Source organism: Gopherus evgoodei, chromosome 9 (genome assembly GCF_007399415.2).
Source record: "Gopherus evgoodei ecotype Sinaloan lineage chromosome 9, rGopEvg1_v1.p, whole genome shotgun sequence".
NCBI classification, from domain to species: Eukaryota; Metazoa; Chordata; order Testudines; family Testudinidae; genus Gopherus; species Gopherus evgoodei.
Window position 1 is genome coordinate 99102579 of NC_044330.1, and position 27445 is coordinate 99130023.

General features: G+C 40.1%; 1 protein-coding gene across 4 annotated transcripts in view; it reads right to left on the reverse strand.

Annotated features, from left to right (window-relative positions):
* Positions 1-13410: 13410 nt before the first annotated feature.
* Positions 13411-27445, reverse strand: part of FMR1 (FMRP translational regulator 1) — a 54973-nt gene continuing 40938 nt past the window's right edge. For 3 of the 4 annotated variants that reach the window (XM_030574283.1, XM_030574284.1, XM_030574282.1), the window contains 3 exons: positions 23933-24112; positions 21815-21894; positions 13411-15967 (listed from right to left, as the gene is read on the reverse strand). In XM_030574283.1, coding sequence (XP_030430143.1) covers positions 15806-15967; positions 21815-21894; positions 23933-24112 — 422 coding nt within the window. In that variant the 3' untranslated portion in view covers positions 13411-15805. The remainder of the gene's footprint in view (positions 15968-21814; positions 21895-23932; positions 24113-27445) is intronic. The other variant, XM_030574285.1, reaches the window with a different exon arrangement.

Consider the following 27445-nt stretch of genomic DNA (forward strand, 5'->3'; position numbering starts at 1 on the left):
GGGGAGGGGAGAGAAAGGGGATGAGGAGGGGGAGCAGAGGGCCAGGGTAGGGAAAGGGGAAAGCAGGGGTTGGAATACCTCCTTCTCCAAGCAATCCTGCATGGAAGTCCTTGCAGGCAGATCTCTGTGGCTACTCAAAGCCCCATTCAAGTAAATGGGTTTCTGCCCTGGTGCATGGGTCCTCCCAAGCAAAGACAGTTGCAAGATTAGGCTGAAAGGCTACAAACCTGGGTATTTGGAAAGGGTGACTGTGTACAGAAATAGTACCTGGAATCTGTTACCTGAACAGTTTCCAAGTCAAATTATTTTTACTTTTTATCAGGGTTTTAAAATAAAACCATTCTTTTTTGATGTTTATACATGCCCTCTTCCCCCTTAATGGCTTTAAACACATCTACAGTCCACACTTCCAAGTTACTGCAGTAGTGTGATGTGTGTTTAGTTCAGCGTCACGCAATATTTTCTTACCTTCCCTGTAAATATGTACAGCAGAAAAGTGGCAGACACCCCAAAATAATCATTCCTCCTATTCCAAGTGCAAACAGTCGCAGTGTCAGCTGAAGTCCTGTAGGTTCGATAGAAGTATATATTAATTTTGTGTGATCTAGAGAGCTAGATTCAAGCATACCTGACTGATTCAATAGAGAAAACAACATCTAAGAAAGCCAGATGTATTTAAATAGTCCTGTTATATGAGCAAAATAAGCAGATGTTAGAAATGAATCCAAATTTAAAAGATCAAATCCGGAATCTGAACTGAATCCAAACATCACAGATATTTGACAGATATTTGATATTTAACTGGAAGCCTCCGGTTTTTTAGAAGTAACTTGCAATTGTGTAATGAGGCTCCTTTAAAGGTATTTCAAATTGGGCACACAAAAATTAAGACACAAAAACACCTGCTGGTCATGAAAATTTAGGCTGCTATTCCAGTTCCGAACCACCCTCAGTGGTGCTGGAACAATTTTTATAGTGGTGGTGCTGGAGGTGTTTAATCAAGCTGTAAACTCTGTATATAAGGGAAACCACTTCAAGCCAGAGGGTGTGGCAGCACACCCAAGACCCTTAGTTCCAGCACCTATGGCTACTTCTGCTAGAAATTACCTTTCACCGTTGCAGTATTGATGTCTCTAGCTTTTGCAACGTTTTCTTAGGGACTGAGCCTGTTCCCATTAAAGTCAATGGCAAAATTCCCAAGATCGCTTACAGAAATGTGAGTGCCCTGAGTCTAATGTCTGTTAAGTGTTTGTCTTTTGTCAACAGATCGATCTCTGCTGTTATGATGCACACAGCATGTGTTCCCAAGGCCATAAGCGTGTGTGTTTTCTTTGGACATATGTTGTACATCCTGGAGTATTCACATAGCCAATTAATTTACAAACAGATACCTAGGTGAAATATTATACCCTTGATGTTTACTTCCAAACAATAAAAGCTTAAATTAAATGAGGAATCAAGCAGTTGCTGCTAAATAAGCATATTTAATGTTAACGTTCATTTCAGTGTGTGTCCTGAACTGAACTGGAGAGCTGTAATTCACTGTATATCTTTGCTCTCCACTATGGTGAATGGTCTATTTACACATAACATAGCCAAATCATAGACTGAATATTATTAAAGACTTTACGACTGTCATGCCTCTCACTAATTTACAGATTCTGGTAGCTTGACTCACAGTAAATAGTACCTTACTCTGTGAATTGTTCCCCCTCAAGCTAGTGGAATCGCTCCTCGAATAAGATGCTACTAAACTGGAGTAAAGGTATCAGAATTTGGACTTACTTTGGTTTGCTGTTTCCAGTATTAGTGCTGAGTGCTCAAATAAATGGAAATTGAATGGTAAAAATGTTAACTTATGAATATTTCTTTGGGGTTTCATGGAAATATTAACCCAGATCTTGATATCAATATAGACACCCCAACTAAGGAAGACATCATTCAAGCCATCAAATCCTTAAAAAATGGGAAAGCTCCTGGCAAGGATAATTTGCATGCAGAATTTTCAAGGTAAATCCCAAGTTAGCCGCATCTATCTTGGCCTCTCTATTCACATGAGTCTGGGAAAGGGAAAAAGTGCCAGGTAAGTGGACCAATGGTGTTCTAAGTGAAGATACCAAAGACAATAACTCTCAGTGGTGTAAGACAGGGGTAGGCAACCTATGGCACGTGTGCTGAAGGCAGCACGCAAGCTGATTTTCGTGGCACTCTCATTGCCTGGGTCCTGGCCACTGGCCCAGGGGGCTCTGCATTTTAATTTAATTTTAAATGAAGCTTCTTAAACATTTTAAAAACCTTATTTACTTTACATACAACAATAGTTTAGTTATATGTTATAGACTTATAGAAACAGATCTTCTAGAAACATTAAAATGTATTACTGGCAAGTGAAACCTTAAGTCAGAGTGAATAAATGAAGACTCGGCACACCCCTTCAGAAAGGTTGCCGACCCCTGGTGTAAGATCATACTCCAGCATATCAGAGGCAGTCAATAGCATTCTCAGAAGAGAGCAAGCCAGGTTTTCAGAACTGACGTGGATGCACAGAGCAGATATTCACTCTATGAAACATAACAGAACAATGCTTACAACAGCAACGGCAACTCTACATAAACCTCATAGACTTTGAGAAGGCTTTTGATAGCATTCACAGGACCAGCCTGTGGCGCATTCTGTGGCCATATAGAATTCCTCTCCGTATAAACAATATAATTCAAAGCTTATATTCCCACTTTACATGCAGTGTTGATCACAGTGAGCTCAGTTTTGAAGTCAAAACAAGAATGCGTCAGGGGCGTGTCATGTCTGCAATCCGCTTCCACATTGCCATTGACGGGGTAATGCAGCGTACAGCAGAAGACATGCCAAGAGGCATTGAATGGACACTCTTCTCATCCCTTGAAGACCTGGGCTTCACAGATGATCTTGCTCTCCTATCACATACCCAACATAATATACAAGAAAAAACAACTTAACCCAATACATTCAGCCAGCAGATTGGACTGAAAATCAGCAGCGATAAGACAGATATCATGGCCTTTAATGTTGCCTCATCATCACCAGTACGGATAGAGGACCATGTTCTCTCCAATGCAGAAACGTTCCCATATTTGGGCAGCACCATCAGCCAGGACAGTGGAACAAGCCAGGACATTGGGAACAGAATCAATAAAGCCAGGAACACCTTTGGAACTTAAATACTGTCTGGAAATCATCAAAATACACACCAAAACCAAATTCAAGATTTATCAGAGCTGCGTACTTTCAACACTACTTTATAGTGCAGAATGGTGGGGCACGAGAAAGTATGACATGGCCAAACTGTCTTCATTCCATACAACCTGTTTCAAAAATCCTCCGTATCTTTTGGCCCAGAACAATCTCAAATCAAGATCTATTGACACAGTGCAGCCAAGAAGATATGAGCACCATCATTGCCAGGAGGTGTTGGAGATGAACTGGCCATGTGCTTCGGATGGAAACTGATTCCATCACCAGAGTAGCAATAAGATGGACACCTGAAGGCAAGCAAAAACTAGGCCGCCTGAAAAAAACAAGGCAAAGAGCTGTGGAAGCTGAGCTGAAAAACCTGGGGCACAGCTGAGTTGAAAGACTTGCCAGAAATAGACAGGAGTGGAGGAGCTTTGTCGCTGCCCTAAATACCAGTGGTGTAATGGGAACATGATGATGGTTTTCAGCTCACAAAGGTTTAGCACATCTGGCATGTAAATCTCTTGCAATGCCAGCTACAACAGTGCCCGGCGAATGCCTGTTCTCACTTTCAGGTGACATTGTAAACAAGAAGCGGGCAGCATTATCTCCTGTAAATGTAAACAAACTTGTTTGTCTGAATGATTAGCTGAATGAGAAGTAGGACTGAGTGGACTGGCAGGCTCTAAATATTTACATTGTTTTATTTTTGAATGCAACTATTTTCATACATAATTCTACATTTGTAAGTTCAATATATTTATCATGAAAGTTGAACTACAGTTCCTTATTAGGTGAGCTGAAAAATATCATTTTTTGGGGTTTTTCACAGTGCAAATATTTTTAATCCAAAAATAATTATAAAGTGAGCACTATACCCTTTGTATTCTGTGTTGTAATTGAAGTCAATCTATTTGAAAAAGTAGAAAACATCCAAAATATTTAAATAAATGGTATTATATTATTGTTTAAAAGTGTGATTAATCATGATTAATTGCAATTAAAATTTTTTTTAATTGTGTGATTAATTACTTGATAGCCTTAATATCCGTATAAAATTCCAATATTCTCTGAAGAAATAAGAGTATCTAATTTCCAGTAACTTTCATGCATAAGTGAAAGTTAGATTGATGAAGACGAAAAGTAACAACTATTGATTTCAATAGGAGTTAAGTGCCTAAATACCTTTGAGGATCAGAACCCTTGAGTCTTTCACTATAATGTATGTTTTCCAGTCATTTAATCATTCCTGTGGCTTTTCTGCAAATCCTCTCCAATTTTTCAATATCGTTCTTGAATTGTGGACACCAAAACTGGATATGGTATTCAATACAGATGGGCAATATAACCTCTCTATTCTTTCTTAATCTTCCCGTTTATACTTCCAAGAGTTTATACATTAACCCTTTTGGCGACAGTGCCACACTAAGAGCTCATGTTCAGCTGATTACCACCATGAACCCTCAATCTTTTTCAGATTGCTTCCCAGGATATAATTCCCCATCCTGCAAATATGGTCTGCATTCTTTGTTCTTAGAGGTACGATCTTACATTTGGTTGTACTGAAACACACATTATTTGCCTGTGCCCAGTTTATCAAGCAAATCCAGATCATTCTGTATCAGTGATCTGACCCCTCTATTACATTATATGCAACCAGGACAACAAGCTATAGCTTACCTGTCAGAGTGGTACACTGAAAAGTTAAGGCAATAAACAGAACAGAAGAACACAGAATCTGAGCAGATGATGCATTTGACTAAGAGAATTCTGCAACAATTCATAAGACTGACTTACGGTCTTTGAGTGGGCTATAGCACTTCAGCTGACTGCTTTTTCTGGAAGAGTGACAACATCTATTTTTCAGACAAGTAGTCTTGTTAATATGCTCTCCTGTGCGGCAAGCAACTACTGTTTGATCTTCTTTGGGACGACATGCTTTCAAAAATTAAACAAAGCATGATGTTTCAGTTCTAAGAACAATGCTCAATCAAATAATTACATAATTATAATTTTATTAAATAATTATACGTTTGTATATTTTATAATGTTATGATAATTACATATATTCAGCATGTTTTGATGGGGAATACATTCAAGGGAATGGTATAATCAACTTTTGGATATGGAACAATCACTCCATAAATAGCACAGTGTTGTGTGTTTCCGTTTTGAAAAAGAACTAGAAATGGAGATTTTGTTTTCTGATCAGAGATCTTCTCAAAGAAAATGCAACACAAAAACCCTGACAAGTTTTAATTCTAATGTATGGTTTTCTGAAAGACCCACCATGTGGTATGCTGCCTCTACCTATATATCTCTTTGCCTGGTACTTAATGGTATGCTCCTACTGGGAAGTCATTTTCAGCAGGCAGGGACAAAAACCTAAGAAAATACCATCCAGATGGCTACAGTACATTTGAAATATATTTAAAATTTGCTGTTTAATAATGAATTTATTCAGAAACTCTGTATAAAGGTCTTAGATGTATAAAATATTTATGAATAATGAGTCATCTCCAACATGTTATCTGCAGTTTACTTTTCTGTAAAACTGGCATTTTCAGTGTTCAAGAGCGTGACTGTATTTTCCAAACAACGCATGTATACTTTTACTTAAAGAGTTAGATACCAATATAAACATTAGAAATTGTTAAAGGGGGCCTGAGGAGAAGAGGACATTCAGTAAAACTACAACTACGTACCTTCCTTTGGTTATAGGACACTTACACAGCCTTTGTGGGATATCATATAGATCCTACTAAATTCACTTACTGCATCATTGATACTGTACCCACTGAAGTAAATGGCCAGTTCAGTTAAATAATAGAGGATCAGACATTTAAATCAGTTACTCTATCGTGTCTATGGCGCTGGATCTTCAGCTGGTATAAATTGGTGTAGCGCCAATGACTTCCAGGGAGGTTATGCAGATTGACAGCAGCTGAGGATCTGCATACCTATAGTGCTGCCCATAATGGTTTTCCTTTTCCTTATTGCTCTCAGATCTCATTAGGGAACTATGCTTGCATTCCTTGCACATCCAAAAGTCCCATATTGCAATCAAAGGAGTACTGGGTGAGTGAAGACTGCAGAATCAGACCTTTTAGCATCAACTATCATGTTATTAATGTCTATAGCAATATTCATGGATAAATCACATCAACTATTTCCTTACACACTCCGCTCTGCAAGTGTCCAGTGTTACACGGCATGAATTTAACACTGTGAACATGAATATAACATGTCATTTAGAGTGAAGGACCTTAACAGCAGGCAATAATCATTCAAGAATTAAAGCAAATCTGTGTTCTAAATGTGAATATAATGTCACATGGATATAACGCCACTTTAAATGAAACCTGCTAAATGACATTATAACAAGGTTTTACAGATTGGGTTGAATGTTTCAAATACGTTGAATGCAGGAAAAAGAGGAAAAGAGAGATAACAATACAATGATCATAGCAACACTTACTCACTGGATTGAAGAAATTTAATAGAGCTTCTGATATATCTTCTAGCTTTGTTTTAGGTCTGCTGGGTGCCACTTCACTTCTTTTTACAACATGCTGAAGTGGTGAAGCAAAACCTGAAAGCTCATAACGATTAGCTTATTACTATCAATATATACATAATTAATTCCATGCAATGACATTTTCATACTGATTATCTTTTATTACAAAGGCATTTATAGTCATTATGAATTGTGCTTACTGATAGCTAGCAGGGTTAAGTATAAATGTCTTTTTTGGCTGTATTCAATTATATTACTTCAATTTGCTTCATGAACCAAGATGAACAAAGAACTATAGCTGTGAAATTTAAATTATACTAAAGAATCCTTTCAACCAGAAATTGTCAAGATCTAAAGCATTACTGTTCATATACAAGCTGTAGATTACTTAAAACCAGCACCATATAACAATAGATGTATTTCCTTTTCATTATTTATATAACAGCAGCCCATTAAGGCCTCACCTGATATCAGAATCTCATTGTGCTCTGGACCAACACACCATAAGAACCAGTCTTTGCCCCACAGAGGTCACACTTTTAACAGCCATGTCTATACTTACGCCTAGATTGGCGCTGCTGCAATCGATAAAGCGGTGTCGATTTAGTGGGTCTGGTGAAGACCTGCTAAGCCAATGGCAGAGCACTCTCCCATTGACTTCTGTACTCCAGTTTCCCGAGAAGTGTAAGGTAAGTTGGCAGGAAAGTGTCTCCCGGCAACACAGTGCAGTGAAGACACAGCTGTAAGTCTACCTAAGTTATGTCGACTTCAGTTATATAACTTAAGTAACTGAAGTAGCGTAACTAAGGTCGACGTATAGCTGTAGTGGAGACCAGTCCAAAGTTAGGATAAAGGAAGTATCATCACTATCCACATTTGACAAGCAGTGAAATGACACATAGAGAGATTGCCAAGGCCACACAGGAAATCTGTGGCAAAGGCAGGGGTGGAATCCAGATTCCCTATGTCTCAGGCCAGTGTCTTAACCATAAGACAATCCTCTTTCTTGGTACAACAAATAATTGAAAATAAAGAAATTCATTACACGATACCGCTAAGGCAATATCAACAACAGATGGTTAAAAGGAGAGGTGATGAAATCTGAAAAACAAAATGTAATGGATCACCAGGACTCATGAGTCAACACAAAGTTGAGTTCCAGCATCTCATAGCTGAGATATTAGTGGCAGATATTGCAGAAATGTTGGTTGGCTAGCAGTCATCTTACTTTTCAATAAAATTTGTAGCCATATCTTGGAAAAACTATGAAGTTACATGTTCCCCTCCAGAGGCTGGGCCAGAGGATAAGATCCTACTATTACTAGCAGCTTACGGAGTTACTCCTATAATCAAGTGGCAGGGGCAACTGCTTATACTGCTATTCTTGGTCAAGCCTAGGTTTCCCTTTACTCTGGAGAACAATCCAATCCTATTAAAGGAACATGCATGTGGCTCCATACTAAGAATAGAGAGAGCTGCGAAGCTAGAACTGCCCTGCACGCAAATAGATCCCTGCACGGATACAAAATTTGGATTTGCATCTACCCGCAATCTGCAAAAATGATCTGTGGTTATCTGCATTCACATCCATAGCTGTGGATATAAAGCAGATATCTGCAGATTGGTAGGGCTCTACGCACGAACATAGCAGGTCATATGGAAATTCTGAATGTGTGTATACATAGCTGGATGTAAACTCTCCATAGACTATTAGGAGTTGAAGGTGATTAAAAAGTAATTTCCCCTCATGTTAGAGCAACGGGCTCTTCCAGATGTGTCTGAACCCTTTCAATATCACTCCTGAAAAGTACTCACAGCAGAGCAACCAGTGGCTCTTCCTCTTCCCGCAGGCAAAGTGTGTTGCATTTGTGCTGTGGCATCTCAAGGAGCAAAGAGTAAAATGTGAATGTGGATCCCTCATATGTGCATTGTTCTGTCATGCATGTTTGACGTTACAGGGTTTGCTTATTTCCCATCTAACGCCTGGACAGACAGGAAAAAGAGATGGGCTACAATTTGGGGAGAGAAATACTTAATTTTTTGAAGTTTAACATAAATCAATCTGCAGCATGACGTGCAATTTGAAACACTGGAATTTTGACAGCACTTGGCACCTTGCAGCCAAAAATAATATCAATGAGCCAATATCTTAATTTCTCTAGTAAAATTACTTGCTACTTCTATTAAAATACTTTTCTCTTTGCAATACTCACTTGGACAGATGCTAGAAGACATCACCAAAATCACATAGTTCCCCCAAAACTGAGTGCCAGTTGCCATTTGCATCATTACTGCAATAAATCAGAGTTATACGTTCATTTAAATCACCACACCTCAAAAGACTTACTGGATTTTTCCTTTTTGCAGGTTTGTAAAAATACAGCATAGGAAGTTGAACAGAGAGCTGCAGAAGAAGGAACCATATCTTCCTCCATTAAAGAAACAGAAACAAAGCATTTCCAAAACCCGATGGTCAGGGGTTTTCAAAAGTGACTAGAAATTCTGGGCATCTGAAATGTTGGGTGCTTAATGGGAGACACTTTAAAAGGGGACTGATTTTCAGAGGGAGGGCAGGGTGCTCAGCACTTTATTTTGGAAAACAGACTCCCTTTGAGGGAATCTCAGAGTGGATGTCTAAAATGGAGATAAACCCAATCTTTAATCATTTTAAAAAATCTTGGCTCAGAGTTTTAGTACAGCTTAAGAGGCCAAGATTGAAAAAGCAAAGCCTTTGGGTCTTGACATTTTAGTTATAGCTCAGACAGTTAAGTTCTTCATTCTTCCAAGCTTGATCAATGAAGATCCAGTCAGAGTATGAGGTACTTTTGGATGAAGGCATAATAACTGAGGCCTTGTCCGTTCTGTCTAGTCATGAAAGATCTCAGTTGGTTTGGCCTGGTATCTTTGGACAACATTTTCCCTCCCCACTGCTCTGCAGGATGCTGTGCAATGTTGGTCTGGCTGTAACCTATTTTCTCCCCTGTTGATAGCTCTCTCTTCAATTAATGTCATACAGATTAAGCTTTTATGGGATCCTGAGGATGAAAGGCACATCATGATTATTATTTGTATTGTGGTAAAACCAAGGAGCTCCAGTCGAGGAGATCAGGACCCCATTGTGTTAGGTGCTGGGCAAACTGAAATAAAAGTAAATTAGCACTTTATTCAGATAGTCCCCCTTAAAATGGTTCTCTTTTCATTGATCAAGGAAACCAAGTGAGAAGTTGCTAAAGGAGGGGAAAAACATTTGGGCAGTGGGATGGATTAGTACTGTAGAATACTATAGAAATACTTTAAAAATACATAGGTGGCCATTTTCTGGAAGCTCAGTAAAAAGTTCCACCAAGATTTGTGTGAGAATTCCTTACTTTGGGACAGATCAGGAAAGGCCTCAAAAGGTGAATTGAGTGTTGTAACAAATTCATGAAAATACAACGGAAACTGCAGGACAGAGGGGAAAGAAAGAAAAGAATTCCCTGGGATTGGTTTCAGAGAACAGAAACAAAGAGCCAGATTTCCCTGCTAGAGACACATCTCTGCTCCGTATCTACCTTCTCCGCAGTCATTATAGGAGAAACATGCAGATGTGTGAGGTTATGTCTCAGCCAAGGAGTCACTGCAAAGCTGACCAGGCCAGGTGAGGAAGGATAGTAAGGCAGCAATGTCCATGACAATAGGAACCTCTGTTACCAAAGGGATAGGTCACAATAGAGAATACACTGGCAACAGCCGTGCCCCAGAGTGTTGTGTCAGAGATCTGGAGGAAAGGGAGAAGTCAAGTCAGACATGGGATAGGGAATTTTATTCCCCCAAGAAGCCAGTACCAACTGGAACAGAGCAAGTTATGGCCTCCTAATAACTTAAGACTGCTCCTGTCCTTGTGCTAGACTTGGAGGCACAGACCTTACCCTCACCCACACCCGCAGCACCAACATGGGAAACAGTAGAACATAATCTGATAGTTTCAACTTCATTGTAAAAAGACTATATCTGAGCACTCCCAAACTCATGTCTCAGTGGAAAGCTGAGAGAGGACTTAACAGGTATGAGTGAATTGAACTAAAACACAAATCCTTTATTTTCTGAAGCCGTCTCACTAAAAGTGCCTTTCTGGAGCCTTTAAGATTTTAGGAGTTTCACCTTGGGCTGTAGGATTAGGGAAATCTGCGTTAACCTGAAAACTTCCTTTCTTTGTGTAATAAGGTCCACAGACCATTCACACTAGGTACTGCAGCTTGCTTGGAGGCAGCTGGACCTGTCAGTCACTGAGACCAGTGAAATGCCCAAGCTCCTGAAGTTCCCTTCAGTTGGCAAAACTTCCATGGTCAGGCTAATTCAAAGCTACTTTCCTACACTACAGATTGGTCACCAGCCCACCAAACTGATTTACAGTGAGTGATCTGTTTCTGGATGTTGGGGCCATTCTGCTAAGCTGATTTCTGCCAAGCAAATCTTGGGTGATCATCTCCACTTGAGTGGGCTGTGTGCATAGAGATAGGACACTTTGCTCCATCCCTTAGGACAGTAGAATCATTGCGTTCCAACTGGTGAGCACTGTGCTCTTTCTGGCACCCATTCTCATATCACTGTGTTTGACCTTTAGCTCTCTGGACAATACCCTAATCAAAAAATGTATCCTGGAAAAGAGAAATGAATTTCCTTCTTCCCTAAAAGCCAATATTATTGCTATCATGATCCCGGTACACATGCAAGATCAAAAAGCAATGATCAAAGCTGGGAAAATTAAAAAGGCTGCCATCCCATCCATCTGCAAAGCATGGAAGGTCTGACGCTGGTAAACTGGGAATGCTTTGAAGACAAGCCTCCTTTAGGAACTTTGGATGTTTCTGCTAGTCTGATTTTCTGAGGCTAGAAATAAGATTGGGAGCAGATTAAAATGCTCTGAAGTAGATGATGGATGATTTCATTCATGTTGTGGCCTTTCCATGTGTTAAGCAGGGAACGGGACAAAGCTGTTCCTAAAATTCTTGCACAACTGCACAGGGTAGTCTCTGGCCTATACCCAGGGACTTCATTTGATCAAAGCTATAGGCAGGCCTTTTGTTGCCCAACAACCTTGCACTGATCAGGTGTCTAACTCCAGCTCTGGGGCAAGAGTGCAGTTATTGATCCCACATTTGCCGTAGCACTATATGTAAAGAAGTATTTTCTATTGCTGCTCTTCACACACTGCTTCAAACTTGCCCAATCCCCCCTATTCCTTTCTATAAAGTCTGGCAAGGGTCAGGACTAGAAATTGAGCTTCCCACACTATCACAAAGATAGCTGGGAACTGATATCCCAGAGCACCAGATCCCAAGGATCAAAGCCTCATATACATGCATGAATCAGAACTGAATCCCATTATTCCTCCCCTCTCCAGTTTTAGGCCATGTGATTTTTAAGGTTGAGATAGACCATACCTCGCAATGCCGTCCACTCAAGTTAGCATTGCTTCTGAAAGGATGCCTGGACCACTTAGGATATCAGCTGATCATTCATATTTTTGTTGTTGCCACTTCAGAACTTTCATGCCCAAAAGCAGCAGCTGAGATGACATCTCCTAGGCTGTAGCTACCGGGCCCGGGCAGAAGGGGTTCTGAATATCAACTCTTTCAGTTAAAGTTCTCCACTGCATAATCCCTGGCCACCAGAGAAGATGGCCACATTTATCTTCAGTAGTGATACCACATTACATGTTGACTATTGCACAATGAGGAACATCTTGGCCTTATAAAATGGAGACTGGCACAGAAATAAATAAATGGTATGCCAAAAGGACCCTTATTGCTCGCCTCTTCCATATCTGGGCTTTTGTCCCTCTCATGACTACACAGTCATCTACTGGGGGGTGGAGGTGGTTGTCAAACATGGTAACCTGCAACAGAAACTGGGAACAATGCTCTGCACATTGGGGCATGGTGACCCACAACAGCTAGGGAAAACAGCCTGATACTTCTCTAATCTTCTAAGTGTGGCAGGAAATCAGTCCCACTGTATTCCATCTTCCCAGGCTGCGTAAGGAGGAATATGTAACTATAGCTAGTCCAGGGCAGTTGCATACTTAAGCATAACTTCAGAGTACTATATTGAGTACTCTCTTACCTGACAGTCTATCCTCTGGTGGTTTATATTTAAATATATTTTACTATTTGTTTCTCTAAATCTGATTTGGACTGCTGGCCTTCCTCTCCTGAGTACAGAATTCCCTTTGTGTGGGTGTGTCTGTGCAAGCCCTAAGTACTCAGCATATCTCTAGTGCCGGGCAGGGATTCATCTGCCAGGCTGCACTTTGTAAGGGTAATCAGGGGAACTGAAAATTAAAAATTATACCCCCAGATGCACTCAATGAAGGTGAGCAGGAGAATGGTGTTAATTTTATTAGTCATTTGTTTTCCCCCTTGGTGAATTTCCCCCCTGTCATTCTACTAAGGGAGGGAAGGGGGGAGGGTAAATCCTGTTTTACTAGGTTTAGTATGAGTAAAAAACAGAACATCTATTCTCCTTGATAAGGCTATACACTAACTTTCATAACTTTTTAACCTCCCTCCCAATAACAAACAGCTGGGGAGCCAAGAAAAGAAAAGTGATTTTCTCCTTACTTCTGAAGGTACATTTGTTATTTTAGAGGGTTTGTGTTTAATCCTATTGAGCTTAAATTTTGGGCATCATTCACAAATACCTTTCACTGTTTAAAAAAAAACTTTATTTTTTAAAATAATTTTAATTCATTAGACCATACTTTATAAGTTACCAGTAGGATCTGAACCCAACCATCAGACATGTTGCACTTTCAAGCTTTGTAACAATGCATGATTTTTCAAAATAAAATTTACATTTAGATTTACAATTTATGTTTTTGAAATTTACTAACACTTAAAAACATTGAAATTTGAATGCAAAGGGATACATGTTTAACTTTAGCACACAGAAATACTGTAAAATATGTCATTACCCCAAAATGCATTTGAAACTGGAATGTGATTAGCCCATCAAATTGAAGTTTTAGTAATTAGCAATTCGCATATAACCTAGTTAGCACCTTATTGAACTCAGCCTTTGAGTGTAAAAAATCTAGTGCATATTATAATAGCTCAACATGTATTGTACCATTTCACCAAAGTGGTTCCGTATTTATAGCATTATCTGCCAATTTTCGAAAACTGGTAACGTTTTAGAAGCTTTCTATAACATATGGAACAATGGCTACAGTTAAACTTTAACAGAGAAATATAGGCTCTCTCTACTTGTTATAAGTTGACTGTTTTTAAAAGCAATCATTCATAAGGATTGCATCAACATCAGTTAGCAGAGGAAGATCAAACTTTATTGAAACTGCTTGCATACAAAATATATTGCACTATAACCAAACAAATGTCAACATAAAATCCAATCTGTTGTAGCTAATATGTACAGAGAATATTGCCCAAGAGCAGTTACATTACAAGGTCAGTCTACCTTGGTTAATTATCTACAGTATTTTAAACCAAAACAGTTTACAGATGATGTGTGCAAGGTACCAATTTCTGTTTTCAAATACTATACATTCCCAAAATAAATAACTAGAAATCAACATTAATGTTTGGCAATACTTTTTAAGACATTTTTATATGTGTTAAATCATGTGCAGTTTGTTGCCATTTTTATATGCGTACTTGTATGCAAGGAAAAAAACAGTGGAATGAAAAAAAGCAAAGAAAAAACTCACAAAATACATCAGAGGCAAGATCATGTTTGTACAGTTCTGTACATAATCAGTGGCACTCCTACTGGAGTAATTTTAATAAAAATAGAATAGATTAAAATGAAAGTCCTCACATAGTTTTACCCAGTAAATTTAATTCATGATCAGAAATAAAGAAAAAAGTACGTTTAATTCCCCCTTTATGTACTTTGCACCAAGTTCCCTAACTCCTTCCAAACCTGCTTGCGAATCAGACCTTGTACCTCAAAAAATTATGTATTTGTCCTGCCTCCAATGTTAGTTAGCTAAACTACTCCCTGCACTTAACAGGCTATCTATCACATGTGGGAATGTTCTTCTTATCTCTCTTGAGATAAGCTCCAAATTAAAATTTTAAACCATTTCAAAAAACTTTTGAGAGGATGAAAAAAGGTTATTTTTAATTGGTCATCTGGCCAAAAAGCAGGCACACATTACTAACCTGTGAACAAGTTACATTTGTTCCCTCAGTAACAATGAATTTTTAGTTTCCCAGAAATGGAAAGATTTTTTTGTAAACTTCTTGTACTGTCTACAAAAAAAATGTACACCCCTGTCTCAATAGCACTATTTGCCAAATCTTCAGTGCAAAAGAAATTTCCTATTCTTATAACTGCCTAACCTGATGCTTATGTAAGGAAAAAATTATGGAAAGCATGCATTCTTCTATAAAGTACTAATGTCTGACAAGGTTTGCTACATATATTTTACATTTAGTGTTTCCAACTCATCTTCCCTGATTTCTGCATCCAAATATAATATTCCTACCTGCCAAGATATAAAAAAGGCACAGATCATACAACTTTTTTTGCTAATGAAAATGACAATTGTTACATCACACATATTTCAGAGTCCACTAAAATACTGAAAAAAGTGGACCAAAACGTGAACTGACACAGGACATAAAACGACATAGCATTTCATGAAGAACTTGTAAGTTAGATTGAAAACAGAAGTCCAATTTATTACTGCAAACACTATTTATTCTGAAAATTGAAATTGAGCAGTGATTTTTGACCCAATGCATTAAAATGGTACAACTGAACAAAAAGTATACCAATGCACAGCTCAGTATTTTAAAACAAACAAAAAGAATCTTTCATTGTTTGAAGTGCAAGATGTACTTGAAAGCATTTTTCAGAAGTTCAGATATTTTTATGCAAATATTTGTATAACTTCTTATTCTGAAAACAACTGCATACTGCTGATGTTAAAAAAGGCTAACAGAATGTTTATGTTCATTTCATGCCCTGCGCCATTTTGCCTACTATTTGTCTTTGGCCTAACAAGTTTCTCTAACGTGGAATAAGAATCACTGAAACAGTATAGGAAATATGACTTTAGAATTATGCAGTTTAGGGTACTCCATTCACCAATGGTTGCTGACCATCCACACTGTCTGATTTCTCTTTCTTCTGATTACGATCTTTACCCGTGCGCAATCGACTACCTTCATTGGAGGTATTCTGTAATGTTTTAGCGTGGACGCTCCTTTCATTATTGCAGTCAATTCTGATCTGAAACAAATTACAGTTATATAAAGCATACCCTTTAATAATTCCTGAATTTAACTGTTATAGGGGGTGGTGTCAAATAATTTAGGCGCATTCTAAGTTTATTTAAAAAGGAAGCTAGACTTACAAAAGTAGGAAACAAAATGCCTTTATGATTTAAAAAAAATATTTTAATGTTACTTTTAAAAACATACACATTTCATTAAGTGTTGGAAAGTTGATCATAATGCACTGTATTAGTATAGGAGAACCAGAAAGTAAAATTGATCAGTCTACTATAATTTTGTTGTTCATGCAGAACTGAAAAAATATACATACATATATTGAAAGGTTTTAAACTTGTTTCAGTTTTAATAAATCAAGATATTCCTAGTCATACAGTTAAAGAAGCATTTTTGAAAATCAACATTGCAAAGCTGTGATGGAACTATACTACTAATAATAAAATCCACTCTGCCACCCTTTGCCAAGATTGAATTTAAGTAATAAAAAAGAGTTGTGGCTTTCGAAGTCGGCAAGATGAATGTTATGTTTTAAATGCAAGATGTTTAGCTTGATAATAGTACACCTTTAAATCCATTTTTGGCATACTGTTTATTTGAAACTTTACACATTATTTACCTCCTGATTATCCAGTAATTATCGAGGATTCACCAACATGAAGCACTTATTTTATTAAAGAGTATCATCTCATACAGCTCTCAGAAGAGGAAGAATTCCGGATATGTTGATAAAATGGAGGCTACCTATCTGTAACTGGAGGTTCTTCAAGATGTGTGGTCCCGATCTGTATTCAACACGTGGGTCCGCATTTGCACCGTATGCCTGAATCTTGAGGTATCTAGCAAATAGTGTCTCTTGGTCCACACATGTGCACTTGTTCTCCTTGTGCTCCGGACTGAGGGTATAAAAAGGCAGTGTGGACTGGAATCTTTAGTTTCTCTTCTTACTGCAAATCCAGTCATGATCGGCAGCAGAGGGGATGGAGGGAGGGTAATGGAATTAACTTCTATTTCTTCTCCGAGTGCTAGTCCCTATATGTATTCTATATGTGGGAGATTGTTAAGCAGTAGTCAAACAGGAAGGAGTGCAAGGATACAATTGGTACAGAGATCTGTAGTACTGGTAGCAGTATCAGCAGCAGCCACTGCAACCTGAAGAGATGTTTTTGCTACTAGTTTTCCCTGATCAATAAGGACTTAACATTGAGACTGTCCTCCTAGAGGAGTTTGTCCTTCAAGTCTTAACATTTGGCATAGTTGAAACCATATTTTGCTAACAGGGCCACGCAGTTATTAATTCTAAATGGAAGACCTTCTGAAGAAAAAATTTGTCTCTCCAGGAAATCAAGGACTTTGGTGCCCTTGTCTGAATGAGTTGCCTTGGGATGTAGCAGCCTAGATCTTTCAGTGGCTGTTTGTCAAGTGCTGGCTGAGAAAACAGGAACTTCTCTTCTTTGGCTGGAACAAACTAATGCCTCTCAGCCCTGAAGGCTGCAAAATGTCCAGCAGCTTATGCTACGCCTCTTGGATCTCCTCAAGCCAGATCTGAAGCTCATATGTTAATCTCTATAGCAGCTCCTGATATTGCCTGTGATCATCAATGCAAAGATGGTGAAGATGGAGCAACCACCTCATCTGGAGACGAGGATGAGACCGAGCTTGGGACTGTCGGATCTGTCTCAGCTTCTTCCTCATACTCAAGAAACGGAGTTAGTAGGTGTTGGCTAGGAGAGTGTAAAATTCATGCATGGATCAAAGGAGGTCTAGTTTAAGGATCCCAGGGGCACCAATAATGCTAGTATGCCAGGTTGATCGATTGGAGAGGACCCGGGGGCACTGGGAACCACTGGTTCACTAGGAATTCATATCTAGGTGGATGATGGAACCCAGTACTTCTGGAGTTCCTATCCAGACTAGTCTCCTTATGTGGGAATGATGGTTCACAGAATCATAGGACCGGAAGGGACCTTGAGAGGTCATTTAGTCCAGTCCCCTGCACTCATGGCAGGACTAAGTAGTACCTAGGGCATGCTGACAGGTGTGTGTGTTCATCTGGAACCTTGGAGAAGTCCAATGAGAAGGCAGTTTCCTGTTCAATTGGTGGAGCTACTGGCCAAATACTCTGGCTCATGGAGGTAATGGTGGTGACCCCAGGGTTCTTGAAACAGATTATTCAGGAACATTGACACACCAAAGGAACAAAGTCTGATCAGAAAGGAGAGAAGACTGAGAATAGAATGAAGGTGTCTGGGGTACCGGTGAATGAGACTGTTGGATGTGACACTTCCCTGGTTATGGTGGACACTGGGTCCTTTTGGGAAGATGCCTATACTGGCACAGAGTCTACTCTGGATCTTGTAGACTGTGCCCAGTGGGAGCCTAACCTCACGTTTATGCAACTGAACGGAGGTCCGTAACAACGGAGCCTTACTTCTTCATGTTACACTCATATCAAGGTGGTTTAAGTGGGCCCAGGTCCTTAGGATCCACGTACAAGGACTCACCTGACTTGAATGGAGTCAGGGAAGGATCTTTACTTCTGGGAGCAGATTCTGAAGATCTGTCCTTGCCTGAGTGCCCCTTACTCTCATGAGAAGCCCTTGAGAGGGATTCTTAAGGTTTCAAACTTGTAGCCTTGGCGACTGAGCTCGGTGTACAGGGGGGTCTCCCCAGCCCAGATCCAACTGGGGTCACATGGTCTTCACCATGGGATTTTACTTAGCTGGAGCTCACAAACCTCACATGTTTGGGAAGGGAAGGAAAGAAGCGGCAGATGCTGCACTTAGCTGAGATACGACCCCTGCCAAGGCAATAAAGGCAACACTGATGTTTGTTGCTCACTGAAAAGAGCTGTGTGTGGGGCGCAGCAGGATATGCAATGTTTAAACCCCAAGACTCTTGGGTCCCTGTCCACAGGGAAAAGCTTCCCAAGGTGGGGGAAAGCTAGCTACGCTATACTAACTATGCTAAATGGAGATTCTGACTCAGGCTATGGTGTGGTAATAAGGAACTGAAAAGACGATGGTCCACAGCGCCCCTTATAACCTTGGTTTGGAGCAAGAGGAGAACAGCTGTGCATGTGCATTCTAACAGAGGCTACTTGGTAGAAATCTCTGGACTTGGACCACGGTGCACATGCATACCAAAGTGTGGAATACCCAGACGGACTAGCACTTGAACAGGTTAAGTGTCTTCCTGACAGAAAATTTCTCAATTTTATTTGCTTCAAAATTATTATTTAGCAAAGAGAAAATGCACATTTGTAAATCATATATCATTGCAAAATCCTGCATACAAATTTTATTCTTCATGTTTGTAGCGGAGAGAAGGCACCAACTCCACTTCACCTCATCCAGGAAATAGCTTTTTGGCCCCAGCTTCCCAAAACCTATTCATTTCACTCGGGAGTGGGAGCATCTCAGAAATGGCATTTTATTTCTTCAGAGGGGCCTTCCCAAGAAAAGTTGCCACAGACTCTCCAAGCAGAGACTTCACATATCACAATACAGGAGGAAGGAGAAGCAGCTCATCTTTTCCTTCTATTGGGGCAGTTCTTAGTAAGTGGCAGAAGACTCTGCACATGCCTTGGCCTGAAGTACACTGGAGGTGCTTCCAGAGAGGACACTACATATACTGGAAAAATACACATTCCCAGGTTGGTGTTTTGTCAAACACCAGAAAGGGAATATTTACTTGTCATAAAATATTTGACAAAATTAACTGTAGAGAGATTTTCTTAAATACTAAATGTGAATTCAGCGTCCCTTTATGTGGATTTTAATTTGGTGTCTAAACGGTTAACCACTGCTTGACTAGTTAACTGGCAATGAAACATTACAAATGTTTCATTTAATACCATAACTAAATTAGAAGATGTACCTCATCCCCTCTAGAAAGCTATACTGGTTTCTTACCACAGGGAACTAATTTTTCATGCATTCAATAATGCTTTTTCTAATTTTTTATAGTTCTCTCTCTTCTCTTCCCACTATAGTATTTGTGTTCTAAGTACATAAGACAAGAAGAGACAAAAAGGTATTGATAAAAACCAGGAAAAGCCAGGAAAAACTAAACAATTTAAAATGAAGAACGAGTTGCATTTTTTTTTTTTTGAAGTACATCACAAACAGAAAGCCATCCAAACAATCAGTGGGGCCACTGGATGATCGTGGCGCTAAAGGAGCACTCAAGGAAGACAAGGCCATTGCGGAGAAGCTAAATGAATTCTTTGCATCAGTCTTCACTGCAAAAGATATGAGGGAGATTCCCTCAGCCAGTCTTTTTAGGTGACATATCCGAGGAACTCTCCCAGATTGAGGTTTCCACAAAGGTGGTTTTGGAACAAAGTGATAAATTCAATAGTAGTAAGTCACCAGGACCAGATGGTATTCACTCACGAGTTCTGAAGGAACTCAAGTTTGAAATTGCAGAACTACTAATTGCAGTATGATACCTACTGTTTAAATCAGCTTCTTTACCAGATGACAGGAGGATAGCTAATGAGACACCAATTTTAAAAAAAAGGCAATCCTGGAAATTACAGGCCAGTAAGCCTAACTTCAGTACCAGGAAAATTGGTTGAAACTGTAGCAAGGAACAGAATTATCAGACACAGATGAACACGATTTGTTGAGGAAGAGTCAACATGGCTTTTGTAAAGGGAAATCATGCTTCACCAACCTATTAGAATTCTCTGAGGGGGTCAACAAACATGTGGACATGGGTGATCCAGTGGACATAGTCTACTTGGACTGTCAGAAAGCCTTTGAAAAGGTCCCTCACCAAAGGTTCTTAAGCAAACTAAGCAGTCATGGGATAAGAGGGAAGGTCCTCTCATGGATCAGTAACTAGTTAAAATACAGGAAACAAAGGAGAGGAGTAAATGGTCAGTTTTCACAATAGAGAGGTAAATACTGGAGTGCTCCAAGGATCTGTACTGGGACCAGCGTTGTTCAACATATTCATAAATGATCTTGAAAAAGTGATAAAACAGTGTGGTGGCAAAGCTTGGAGACTGTACAAAATTACTCAGGATAGTTAAATCCAAAGCCAAGCGTTACAAAAGGATCTCATAAAACTGGGTGACTGAGCAAGAAAATAGAAGATGAAATTCAGTGTAGATAAATGCAAAGTAATGAACATTGGAAAACAAATCCAACTGTACATACAAAATTATGGAGTCTACACTAACTTACCACTCAAGAAATCTTGGAGTCACTGTAAGTAGTTCTCTAAGAACATCGGCTCAATGTGCAGTGTCCATCAAAAAAAAGCTGACTATGTTAGGAACCATTAGGAAGCAGATAGATATACCTCTACACTGACATAACACTGTCCTCGGAGTGAAAAAAAATCTTTCTGTATTATAGGTGAAACCACGTTATATCGAACTTGCTTTGATTCACCAGAGTGCGCAGCCCCACACCCCTAGAGCACTGCTTTACTGTGTTATATCCAAATTCAAGTTCTATCAGGTCACGTTATATCGGGGTAGAGGAGTAATAAGACAGTAAATATTATAATGCCACTATATAAATCCCACACTTTGAATACTGACGAGTGGTTCTGGTCACTCATCTTAAAAAAGATATTAGAAATGGTACAGAGAAGGGCAGCAAACATGATTAAGGTGGTATGGAACAGCTTCCATATGAGTAGAGATTAAAAAGACTGACTATTCAGCTTGGAAAAGAGAAGACTGAGAGGGGATAGGCTAGAGGTCTATAAAATCATGAACAGTGTAGAAAAAGCAAATAGGCAAGAGTTATTTACCCTTTCACAAAACCAGGGGTCACACAATGAAATTAACAGGCAGCAGGTTTTAAACAAACAAAGGAAGAAAATTTACCTGAAGTGATCCATCTGTTCTCCCTTTAGAATCTCTTGAATTACGCTGACGGTTATCTGCTCGTGACTGTTCATCATTTCCTACAAAGAGAACCTAATATTCAGCGAAATTGCTTCTCAGCACTGATTTTGTAATTTTTTCCGATTCTCTAAGCAGTTAAAAGTACACACTCAGTATGGAGTTACTTTATAGCTAAATAGTATAAAAAATATCCTTATTGCTTAGATAAAGTAGAGCAGAAGTTTGCGAACTATGGCCCATCATTGGTTCACAGAATCTTTTGTGGAGGTCTGTAAAATGGAACAAAGAACCATCCCATGGATTGGGAAAGTGATACACAGAATGAGAAAGATGAAGAATCAATTTTTGTAGGGTATTACCTATTTAATTTTTTCTAGTGACTACTTATATTTTTGGGAACAATAAAGCTGAGCTTGGAAAATACATAATATGTGGCATGATTCCCTGCTCTTAATATGTCAAAGTAAACAAAAAGTAGCCTATTGAAAAGAAGTAAGAAAAATCTCTATTCTAAAGACTTCAAGTTGTAAATTATGGTACATAACCAGAATGCTAAATTTATCAAATATTATTTAGAAGTGAGAATTCGAGTTAAGGTTTAGATTTCAAGCTTGTTTCTCATACTTTACTCCTGCTAATTCTTTCCTACTGCATATATAAATTACAACACTAAGTTTTAGTCATACAAGGATATAAGAAGAAAAGATGGGCATAGGGATATCTCAGGCAATTTCTGCAAGAGTACTGTATGTATAAGTGTTATATGGCCAAGAGTAGGGCAAACATTGATAGACTCATAAAAGGCTTGATCCAAATCCTACTGAACTCAGTTGGAATATTTCCACTAACTTCAATGTGCTTTGCCTCAGATTTTTACTGGGAAGGTGAATGATATACAGTGGAGTCCCTAGACCAGTGTTTCCCAAACTTGGGAGGTCGCTTGTGTAGGGAAAGCTCCTGGCAGGCCAGGCCAGTTTGTTTACCTGCCGTGTCCGCAGGTGCGGCCAATAGTGGCTCCCACTGGCCGCGGTTCGCTGCTCTAGTCCAATGGGAGCTGCTAGAAGTGGCGCGGGCTAAGGGATGTGTTGGCCACTGCTTCAAGCAGGTCCTATTGGCCTGGAGCACCAAACTGCGGCCACTGGGAGTAGTGATCGGCCAGACCTGCGGACACGGCAGGTAAACAAACTGGCCCAGCCTGCCAGGGGCTTTTCCTACACAAGTGGTGTCCCAAGTTTGGGAAACACTGCCCTAGACAACTGAGTGGGAGAGGGAAGCCATGTGTTTGATATGTGGAATGTATAAGACTGAGATAATGTGATGTGTGGTTCACCAATGTGTGAGATTGTGAGTCAATACGTGGCATTCTTTTTGAGTAGTATTCAATATTCAAATGTTGGATGGAGAGTTATAAATTAGACTCTGCAACTTTTCAGTAAATTCCAATACAGTCCGGAGAGCAACTGTATTCTCAACACTTTTCACCTTCAAAGTGATTTACAACACTAAATAATCAGAGTACATCAAGTCCCTTCAACATTTTCAGGTCTGAAACAAGGTGTTGCAATATATGAGCTAAACTGTCAGGAGAGCAACAAACTATAATCCAAGCCATTTATTAAAGGGGAAAATTAGCTTCTATAAATCAAACTACAGGTTGAGTCACATCTTACACTTGGGTTAGGTTCTGAAGTCAGCGTGTAAGGCGAAATCGCGTATAGTCAAACATTCACTGAGTGGAATGGCGGGAGGATAGCGCGCACTACAGGTACAGTATTAAATTGCTATTTTTCCTCTTTTTTGTTTTGTTTTGTCATGCTCATATAGTTAAATCACGTAAGTTAATGCGCCTACGATGCGACTCCACTGTATTGCTATCAGTGGATCTCTAAAACAGTAGTTCTCATTGTTTAGTAAAGCTAGTTTAATTAAATTAAAATTGACACTATTATTTGGCAACCAGAACATGCCATATTTCACAATTAAGGAATACTACACAAAGAATGATGAAATGAAGACGTGAATGGAGCAGAATTCTTTATTCAAAAAAAATCCAATATTGAATTACTTTTCTTTTTTGAACACTAAATCTCAATTTACCTTTGAAACCTCCACGGCCCCGCCCACCTTGGCCTCGTGCACCACCTCCACGTCTTCGTCCATCTCCTCTGCGAAGGTAGTTGTCTCGTTCTTCTTCTGCTGGGGCTAACGACCAATCACTAAGCTCATCCCTGTGATCAGATTCTGTTTCAGAAGCATTTGATGCTTCAGAATTAGTTCCTATCAAGAGTCAAAAAAAGATGGTTGTCCATTTTCATTAATGGACTATTGTAGAAATATCAACCAACTAAACTGCAACAAGCTTCCTTTTATGAGTTAATTTAAAATTCTTGCTCCACTATCAGTGGAACTTTATTGACAGAAACAAAGCTCTTAGTTAGAGTTTATGTACCAATTTACCTAGGTAACATGAATGTCAACCTCAGAAGAAAATCTTCCAGTTCCCAGGGGCAAGTCATGTTCTATATTTACCCACCAGGCAAGGATAATTAAATGCAATTGTCTTTAATGGTAAACTTATGAGTTCAAAATTAAGACCACACTCTGAACACACAAAGCCAAATCTGAATACAGCACTCATTTTTATCAAAAGGTTTTTGGGGTCCCAATATTTTGTATGTAATATTCATAATACATAAAATATACTCCAGTGAAGTTCAGTGGCACATTGCAGTAGCCATATTAAAAGTGACCTTAAAATGTAGAACTTTGGAGAAGTACTAAAAACTAGCTCATTCACTTTTACCTGATATTGAACTGCTGAAGCTAGATTTTCAAAAGTTGATGAAAAGCTTATTACTGCTGAATAAAGACTCAAATTAGTGGATGGGTGGAAATTCCATAAATCCACTTCAATTTCTCCCTGCCAGGACATCCTCCATGTAAAATGAACTTGAATTCAGCTGGAACTGATGAGTGCTCTGCACTTCTGAACATCAGACCACTTTTTTAGGTGTGGGTTTTAGCAGCCTACCTTTAGATTCCTATTTTTGAACTTCTTGGCCTATTAATCCCTGAATGGAGAAAGTAAAAAGAAGACAATGTGTGGTCGCCTGATGTGGGAAGCAGAAGTGGGTCAAGGACTAAAAGGAGTTTCTTAATCAAGTTTGCTGTTATTTTTTCCAACCCCCAAGCACTGACCGTCTTGTATCCTCCCAACCCAAAAAATAGTAAAAGAAACCCAAAGAACCTCCTACCCCAAGCCTGAAAGGTATTAAACGAAACAGTATATAATTCACTTCCCTAGCATATTTATTCTTTGAACTGAAAAAAAGCACAAATCATCCAAAGTGAAAAGCTTGTAATTCTAAACACAATAGCAACATAAAGAGTACTGCCAGTTAAATCTTAGATAATATGCTTTTGTCAACTTATTTGCTTTTTTTCATTACCTAGCACAGTGGTTCTCAAACTTGGGCCTCTGCTTGTTCAGGGAAAGCCATGTTTAAGACCAATAGGTGCTGCGGGAAGTGCTGCAGGCCGAGGGATGTGCTGGCCGCCTTTCCCACAGCCCCCATTCGCCTGGAGTGGCAAACCACAGCCAGTGGGAATCGCGATCAGCGATCCTGCGGATGCGACAGGTAAACAAACCGGCCTGGCTTGCCAGGGGCTTTCCCTGAATGAGCGGCGGCCCAAGTTTGAGAACCACTGACCTAGCATATTATGCAATTTTGACCAAACTATCTCAGATGTGCTAAGAACACACGACTAATGCTTTGATGGCTGGACAAAAATGGAGGTCATTTAAAAAAAATTGAGAAAATTCTGAATTAAACTCTCCCATTTTCCATGACTGTCCTTTCACTTTTCTACATTTTGAGGCAAACTAACAGTCATCTTCAAAAACAGACTAGGAGCAGAAATCTGGATCTTTGGATTCTAAATGCTACAAGGGAAGGAAAAAACTCCAGATAGCTGTCCAGGTGCTATGTTCTGCCTCTTCTTGTTCTGTGTTCAATATATGATCTCCATTTGCATTTAGAAAAGACGGTTACTCACCTTTGTAACTGTTGTTTTTTGAGATGTGTTGCTCATATCCATTCCGATTAGGTGTGCGCAAGCCGCGTGCACGCTCGTTGGAAGATTTTTACCCAAGCAACACTCGGTGGGTCGACTGGGCGCCCCCTGGAGTGGCGCTGCTTTGGCACTGGATATATATCCCTGACGACCCAATGGCCCTTCAGTTCCTTCTTGCCAGCTACTCCGACAGAGGGAAGGATGGCGGGTTTGGAATGGATATGAGCAACACATCTCAAAGAACAACAGTTACAAAGGTGAGTAACCGTCTTTTCTTCTTCGAGTGCTTGCTCATATCGATTCCAATTAGGTGACTGCCAAGCCTTACCTAGGCGGTGGGGTCGGAGTGAGATGTTGCAGAATGCGAAACTGCTGAGCCAAAGGCTGCATCATCTCTGGACTGTTGACCCAGAGCGTAATGAGAGGCAAAAGCGTGGACCGAGGACCAGGTAGCTGCGTGACACATCTCCTGGATGGATACATGAGCCAGGAAGGCAGCAGATGAAGTCTGAGCTCTGGTAGAATGAGCGGTGAGGTGGCTCGAGGGAACATAAGCCAAGTCATAACAAGTACGGATGCACGCCGTCACCTAAGATGAGATCCTCTGGGAGGAGACAGGTAGGCCCTTCATTCGGTCTCCCACTGCAACGAAGAGTTGGGGCGTTTTACGAAAGGGTTTTGTCTGCTCGATATAAAATGCGAGCGCTCTATGGACGTCTAGGGAGTGCAATTGTTGCTCCCGTTGTGATGAATGTGGCTTCGGGAAGAAGACCGGAAGGAAGATATCCCGGTTGACATGAAAGGCCGAAACCACTTTAGCAAGGAACGCTGGGTGTGGGAAACACAGTATACGGTGGGCCTGAAGCTCGGAGACTCATCTGGCCGATGTAATGGCTACGAGGAAAGCTGTCTTCCAGGACAGGTATAGTACTGAGCAGGTTGCTAAAGTCTTGAATGGGGCAGACATGAGTCTGGTTAGAACCAGGGTGAGGTCCCAGTTTGGGGCGGGGCGTAGTACTTGGGGATATAGGTGCTCCAAGCCCTTGAGGAACCTAGAAACCATAGGCTGCAAGAGCACGGAGCGGCCACTCTCCCCTGGGTGGAAGGTAGAAATGGCCGCCAAGCGCACCCTCAATGATGATACTGCTAGGCCCTGCTGTTTGAGATACCAGAGGTAGTCCAAGATGGTGGGGATTGAGACCTCAGTGGGAGTGACATTTTGCGTTTCGCACCAGCAGGAGAAACGCTTCCACTTGGCCAGATACACTGACCGAGTGGAAGGCTTCCTGCTACCCAGGAATACTTGTACTGAGGCAGAGCAACGTAACTCTGACTGGCTTAACCACGCAGCAGCCATGTCGTGAGGTGAAGGGAATGCAGGTCTGGGTGGTGAAGTCTGCCGTGGTCCTGAGTTATGAGGTCTGGGTGAAGAGGCAGGGTAATTGGGTTGTCTATCAAGAGGTTGAGCAACACAGTGTACCAGGGCTGCCTGGGCCACGCTGGAGCGATCATGCCGTGGGAGAGGCCTTGGAAGGA